The sequence below is a fragment of the Orycteropus afer genome, unplaced genomic scaffold, assembly GCF_000298275.1.
Source record: "Orycteropus afer afer isolate SDZICR_OR568_19922 unplaced genomic scaffold, OryAfe1.0 scaffold00505, whole genome shotgun sequence".
In the NCBI taxonomy this organism is placed as follows: Eukaryota; Metazoa; Chordata; class Mammalia; order Tubulidentata; family Orycteropodidae; genus Orycteropus; species Orycteropus afer.
In genome coordinates, this window is record NW_006922092.1 from 1793332 (window position 1) to 1801156 (window position 7825).

The window sequence follows — 7825 nt, forward strand, 5'->3', positions numbered from 1 at the left end:
AATATCCATACACCTGCAAGGAAGACCAGTTAATACTACTATTATTCAAATTTATGTACCAACTACCAAAACCAAAGATGAGAAAATTGAAGATTTTTAACAACTTGTGCAGTCTGACATTGACCAAACATGAAACCAAGATGTGTTGATTATTACTGGTGACTGGAATTCAAAAGTTGGAAACAAAGAGTCACCAGTAGTTGGAAAATATGGCCTTGGTGATAGAAATAACACTGGTGATCACATGACAGAATTTTGCAAGACCAATGACATTCATTGCAAATACCTTTTTCAACAACATAAATTATGGTTATACATGTAGACTTTGCCAGATGGAACATGCAGGAATCAGATTGACTACATCTATGGCAAGAGATGATGAAGAAGTTCAATATCTTTGGCCAAAAAAGGCCAAGAACTGACTGTGGAGCAGACCATCGACTGCTCATATGCTAGTTCAACTAGAAGTTGAAGACAATTAAAAAAGTCTCTGAGAGTTAAAACATGACCTTGATTGTATCCCTCCTGAATTTAGAGACCATCTAAAGAATAGATTTGATGCATTGAACACTGATGACTGAAAACCAGAGGAACTGTGGGATGACATCAAGAACATCATCCATGAAGAAAGCAGAAGGTCATTAAAAAGATGAGAAAGGAAGAAAAGACCAAAATGGATGTCAGAAGATATTCTGAAACTTGCCCTTGAGTGGAGAGTAGCTAAATCAAATGGAAGAAATGATGAGATAAAAAAGCAGAAGAGAAGATTTCAAAGAGCAGCTGGAGAAGACACAGCCAATATTATAATGAAATGTGCAAGGACCTGGAGTTAGAAAACCACCAGGGAAGAAAACAACATTCTACACAGCTGCATTCTATAAAGTATTATGCTGAATTATAAGTTCTATTTTTTTTTTTTTACAGTAAATAAGTTCCCATAGAGAACATTCAAGATGAGCCAATCCCATTTCAAATCTCCAAAGGCCGAGTTTAACATAGTATAAAAAAAAAAGCTTTCTAATAAATGTTAAGTGCCGTCGAGTCATTTCTGACTCATAGCAATCCCATGAACAGCAGAACGAAACACCACCTGATCCCGCGCCAGCTCTATGATCCCCACTATACTTGAGCCCATTGTCACAGCCACCGTGTCAAACCATCTCGTTGAAGGCCTTCCCCTCTTTCATCGACCCTCCACTTTACCAAGCATGATATCCTCCTCCAGGGAATGGTCCCTTCTGACAACATGACCAAAGTAGGTGAGACAAAGTCTGGCCATTCTTGCTTCCAAGAGCATTTCAGCTGCACTTCCTCAGGGACAGATCTGTTAGTTCTTTTAGCAGTCCATGGCACCCTCAACAGTCTTTGCCTGTACCACAACTCAAAAACATCAACTCTTCTTCAGTCTTCCCTATTCATTGTCCAGCTCTCACATGCATACAAGGTGATTTAAAATATCATGGCTTGTGTCAGGCACACTCTAATAAATAGAGACATTGAAAATGAAATGTCCCTATTAAAGGTTGTGGTGTGGTAAATTAACTGATATGGCTTTTCTAGCCATAAGTCTTTGTAAACTCCATTGTGGAATTTGTTGTGAACAACTGAGGAGCTCCTGATTGTAAATGTTATCCACATAGGGTATTTCTGTTGGGCGTGGCACAAAACAATGTTCTGGAACAATGTTTGCTCTCTCTCAGATGCTTAGTATTCTGATGTTATGATTGGCTAGTTTGGCCACTCTGCCAGGCTCAAAAGGAGACCTCCTAGAGGCAGAAGGTTCTCTGAATACTGGGTGAGAAAGACATACTGCTGAGAAGGGACACACTCCTGAGAGACATGTGCTGCTGGGAAAGAGACACAAGAGACATGCATTGCTGAGAGAGACACTGAGGGACACGCACTGCTGGGAGAGAGACTGTGAGAGACTGTTGGGTGAGAGACGGTGGGCTGAGAGAGACTGAGCATTTTTCCTGAACTTGAATTGTAATCTGGTGCTTCCCTAATAAACCCCATAATCTGTGAGTTCTGTGTGGCCACTGCAATGAATTATTGGACCCAGGAAAGAGGTGGTGGGTGCTTTGGGAGGAACGATTGGTGAAAGGACTGGAGGGAGGCAGCATGTCTGGCCTTGCACAAATAGGCCTTGGGCTACTGATAGTGATTCTGTCTTCCTCTTGTGCTGTTAGAGGAGGTCAGAAGATGTGGCCTCCTTGCCCCTTTAGCAAAGGTAAAATAAGGTTATATTTGGTTGGAAGTTAGGTACTAGAGTCAGGATAAAAAATAAGAATTTATAATGATCAAAATAATTATTGAAAATTTCTTAAATACCAAAGTTATAGTAACTATGGGTTTGTTTATATGTATACAATGCTCTCTTTTAATGAATCAAAAAGACTGGAAGAGATCCATATTTGTGTCCATTCCAAAGAAAATGATCCAACAGAATGCAGAAATTACTGAACATAGCATAGGAGCTCTGTGACACTGTGGTGAATGCATTGGGCTGCTAACCAGAAGGCAGGTGGTCCAAACCCACCAGCTACTCCATGGGAGAAAGATGAGGCAATCTACTTCCATAAAGATTTACAACCTTGAGAACCTGATGGGGCTCACTATAAGTTAGAATTAACTAGGTGGCAATGGGTAGGACTTGCAAAGAGATCCATCTACTTAAGGGTTAGATCAGTCAGATCAGTAACAAATGTTGTTGAAATGTACAGTCAGGTAAGCAGAGTATGACACACAGAGTGTTGGGGACTAATAGCAAATAATAGATCAGGCAAGAGGCTATTAGACTTGTCAAGGGATAGTAAGTAGGATCTCTGATAAGCATGGAGAAACTCTGTCACTAAAAACCTAGAAACCAGCAAAAATTACAACAGAAATGAGTTTCACTTCAATAATTCTGATTCTGTAATTCCCACCTAGAGTGGATAACACTACAGTAAATGGGTAGCCAAGCTCATATTTTGGTTTCCTAGTTGGTACAACATAAGTTCACCAGTTGAGATATTTTAGACTTGAAACTCTAGACTAGAGTTGAATGAGGAGACACAGTGGCTTAATGCTGAGTAACCTAAACTCCTTTAATCCACATATCCAGGGCCAGAATTGCCAAGAGATTGTTGAGCCTTCAAAAAGGAGGTAAGTAGCCCAGCCAATATGGGAGAAAAGACTATGCAGCAGGAAATAAGACAGGTTCCAACATGTCTGATATTGGGGAAAAACAAATGGGAACAAAATATGAATGAGCTTGCCCACCACTTGCTATTATGCTACTCTCTCTAGGTGGATGTTATAAATCAGTTTTTGAATTGAACGTTTAAAGATTACAAAGTGCAACCAACATGGCCATCTAAGATGCAACTTTTGGCTTCTCCTCGTCTGGAGCAAAGAAGAGTGAAGAAAATCAAAGACTAAAGGAAACAATTAGTTCAAAGGACTAATGGACCATATGAACTACAGCCTCCACTACTCTAGGAATAGAAGAAATAGATGCCGTTGGCTACCATTACTGACTGCTTTGATCAGGATCCAAACAGAAAGTCCTTGAAAGAAAGAGAAGGAAAAAAAAAATGATAGACCAGATTTTTTTCTCTGATAGAGATTGATGAAATCCTCAAGATTGTGGCTCTTAGACACACATCAAGCTTGAAACTGAACCTATCCCCCAGGGACTTTGCAATGTTCAGTCAAACGCTAGACAGGCCTATAAAGTGAATAATAATAATAATTATGAGAATGAATAATAATACAGAGAGGTATGTAACCTCAAAATAATCAACCACATTATTGTTGTTGTTAGGTGCCATTGAGTCAGCTCTTACATTCCATGTTCTGCTTATTAATAAATGTTTGCAGGTGTTTCTTCTCATTTTGAATCTTGTCACATCAGCAACTGAAGGTCACTAAAGTTTGACTCCATCCACACCACTAAGGTCAATTATACTTTAAGGAGGCAACTCTTCACCACTCACATTTTCAGTGACTTCCAACCTGAGGAGCTCATCTTCCGGCATTATGGATAACATAAAGTTTCACTGCTATCCGTTTCATAAAGTTTTCCAGTATATTAGACAAGCTTTCACTACTATTCATAAGGTTTTTTGTGGTCAATTTTTCAGAAGTGGATGGCCCTGTTCTTCTTCCCAGTCTGTCTTAGTCTGGAAGCTCTGCTGAAACCTATCCACCATGGGTGACCCTGCTGGTGTTTGAAAAACAGGTGGCTTAGTTTCCAGCATCACAGCAACATGCAAGCCACCACAGTACAATACACTGACAGATAAGCAGTGAAGACTACTGCGCACAGGATACAAGCTGTGGTGTTTTGAATCGACACATATGCATGTGAAAGCTGGAGAATGAATAGGGAAGACTGAAGAAGAATTGATACATTTGAATTGTGTTGGTGAAGAATATTGAAAGCACCATAGAGTGCCAGAAGAACAAACAAATCTGTCTATAAAATTAGAAAGTTCCTCCACTACAACGATGAGGAGAAACAGCTTACCTCTCCTTCACTGACACTCGATTCTCTTTGTCCGTCTTACAGATGTCAGGATTTGGAATTTGGAAGGTATCCCTGCAACCAGCATCATCTTTTTTATGTGACAGGAAGCACTTGTGCCTTGCTGTGTTATTTTTACCACAACAGTAAGAAAACCCATATTTGTCAACCATTCCTCGGTTGTTACAAACATGTTCTAGGAAGGTAATCATCTATAGAAGAAAAAGATAACTTAAAGGGGAAGTGTTTGCAGTCAATATTCCTTACCATAGGAAAGTTAAGGCAACTGATTACACACTGCTAACTTTCACATCCAGTAATCTCTAGACATAGGTCTTGAGCAAATGGCTTTTAAGTTTTCATTCCAAATCCCCACATCATAGACCTTGACTAAAGAGTATTTGTCATTCTTCTTGTCTCTCACCTAATTACTTTATTTCCATATAGATAAGAATTATAAAAATAAATATGACCCAGAATGTCCAGGGCTTAAAGAAATCAAGGCATTTGTAATGGCAATTATCCACTAAGAAATAGATGGTAATCTGTTTTCCTTTTTCCTAATTGTTTTTTGCTTGGTTTCCATGGGAGTTTATTTTAAGAATTGAACTCTGAAGCAAAGTACATTCAGTGTCAAATATCCAAATGGAAAAGTAATAATTCGGTTTCAAGTACTTTTCAAAGGCAATTAATATTTGGAACACTAGAAACCCCAAATGACATTTATTTCCAGATCTGGAAGATAAGAGCAGAGACAAGTCATCTTCTGAAAAGGAAACTAGTAAGAATCACTTCAAAATAAGTGAGATCAGCCATTGGTGGAAGGGCTTCTCTTTAGAAAAATGTGTATCTAACGAGATTGATGATTTTTCTGTATCTATTCAGAGTCTAGTCAAAGTTACCCTTTAGTCTCAGGAAGATGGAGTACAACATCTACAAATAAAGAAGAAAACTACTTGGTATTTTAAATTATTTGGCATGAAAATAATCAGTCTAAAAAGTATGTAAATGTAAGAACATATTAATTAGTGTTTATCAAGCATTTTCCAAGAAAAACAATGTTATTATTGAATTTTCTAATCATAAGATAGAATAACTTCATGAGATAATAATAATTTGTCATGATTTTCTACTCACTGGGAAAGAGCCCATAACAACATTCACTTTTCACTCTCTCTTTCTCTTCATATTCTTTAAGAAAATGTTTTTTTTGATGTGTAGTTCCATTTCCCTGGAACTTTTTAGTGAGAATGTCAGACAATAGTATTCTAGTGACAGAGACAGAGAGATCAATTTAAATGAAAAAAATGATATTCCAGATTATAATTCATTCTGTTGAATGTTTGGATCTCAGAGCCTGATCTCTCAGAAATGATCTGATACAGTGTAGGTTTACAAACCTACAAAGATTGTATCTTGGGTGTTGCCTTTGAACTCTAATTATTCAACAAGCCCCTTCATAACAACATCTCTGACTGTAATTTAGTTTGACAAAGAGAAAAAGGCAGAATGTGATCCACCTACCAATTGGTGAGAGCATTCTGAAGGTGGCTCATGTGACTTGAGGCCATTGCACTTCTCTGCAAGATCTAGCAGCTCTTTAACCATGGTTTGCACTTCTTCATAAGTTGCTTTCTGAAGAAACTGGGCAACCATAATACTGGTCCTGAAGCATAACAACTGGGAGAATTAACTATAGAATCAAATCATTTTTCTCCTTCATGTTTTGTTTGTGTCACTGCCCTGTCTCTTCTCCCACCCCCAAATCCTCTATAACTCATTAGTCTGATTTCAATTGTCAGATAAAAGAACATTGGTAATAAAACTCACATGTCTCTTAAGTTCTTCTCCAAATAATTCTGGCTGTAAAGGTGCTGCATGGCTGAAAATAAAAGAGGCTTTATTTGCACAACAGGAAATTTTCCAAATTGAAATCTCACTTTATAACTCTGAATTTGGTATTTAATCACTTAAAAATTTCTATATCTATTTTTATTCACCACAAATTAATCAGAAAAAGTTATTAGAATGCAAACTGTATGCAAACTGTATTCACTAGTATGCAAACTGTATTCTGTAAGTGATATATTTATACTCAAATACATTCTGTTGCTGAAATCTATCATTGGTCAAGAAGAGCTATACATATTTGTGTTGACACTTTTAAATTAATTAAACTTGATAATTTGGTTATTTGTTACTGTAATTTTTAGTTGGTGTTGAGTCAATTCCAACTCATGGCAACCCACTCTGTATATAGTACAATTGCTCCATAGGGCTGTGCCCTTTCAAAAGAAAATTGCCAGACCTATTTTTGGAGATACCTCTGGGTAGGTTCCATCTACCAATCTTTCAGCTTAATTGCTTTGAGTGCTTAATTTTGAGCACTTAATCTTTGAGTGCTTAATTGCTGGCACGATCCAGAGACTCTAGCTATTAGCACATAAAAGAAATATTAAAGAAACAAAAGTTTACTATTGGGAACAAAAGCATAAATATTAACACTCTCTCCCACACTTCATTTGGCAAAGACAATATCTCACACATCTTTGTTTGCTCATCATCTCTACCTTCTTTACCATCCCCACTCACCACTGACATATTGGCACAATGATCACAATCCTTAGATAGAGCCATATCTTCCTTTTTATACTATCAGCCTGTAACAAGCTTAGAGACTATCTATTTAATAAAGAAACCATTATTATCATCTATATTAATGTAGGGAAAAGAGCCTTGGCTTAGGAGATAGCTGTTGTGAGTTTGTTTCCAGCTCTGGTTCTATACGTGACCATGGGAGAGTAACTAAGCCTCTCAAGTTTATGTTTCTATAGGTAAAATGAAATAAATTCTAACACATTGGATGGTGGCTTGGATTAAATGAAAGCATCTTTTGTAGATCTGCGTACAGTGCCTGGCACATGTAGGGAATGAGTAATGTAGCTCATAATATTATTCACACTGTTGCTATGTATCCAATTTTGAATACAAGTTTGAAATTTAATATTCCCAAAACTAAAGTGGAAGTAATTCAACAAATCCTAAAGATATTTATGTGTTACTCTCTTTCTGTATTGCTCCCACAAGTTAATTTCTGGTGACTGGCAATGACAGTATTGACAGTGGTGACTGCTGAGGAAGATAAGCCTGTCATGTGCATTTTAGCAGTGATCATGTCTTATCTCCTGGCACATGGGATTCATAGATTATAAGTAGCAGTGATTCCCTACCTGCATCCTGTAAACTTCTCTGAAGAGTGTGACATTTAATGTAGATTAAGAAAATAAGAAAAGATACGGTTCTCAAAGTCTTCAT

General features: G+C 37.5%; 1 protein-coding gene across 1 annotated transcript in view; it reads right to left on the bottom strand.

The window, feature by feature from the left end:
• The window catches only part of LOC103209600 (alpha-fetoprotein-like), a 72484-nt gene extending 64659 nt beyond the window's left edge, over positions 1–7825 (bottom strand). Inside the window, exons 1-4 of the mRNA XM_007955492.1 lie at positions 7741–7825; positions 6341–6392; positions 6035–6176; positions 4514–4722 (exon numbers count right to left, since the gene is read on the bottom strand). Of these exons, the coding sequence (XP_007953683.1) occupies positions 4514–4722; positions 6035–6176; positions 6341–6392; positions 7741–7825 (488 nt within the window). The remainder of the gene's footprint in view (positions 1–4513; positions 4723–6034; positions 6177–6340; positions 6393–7740) is intronic.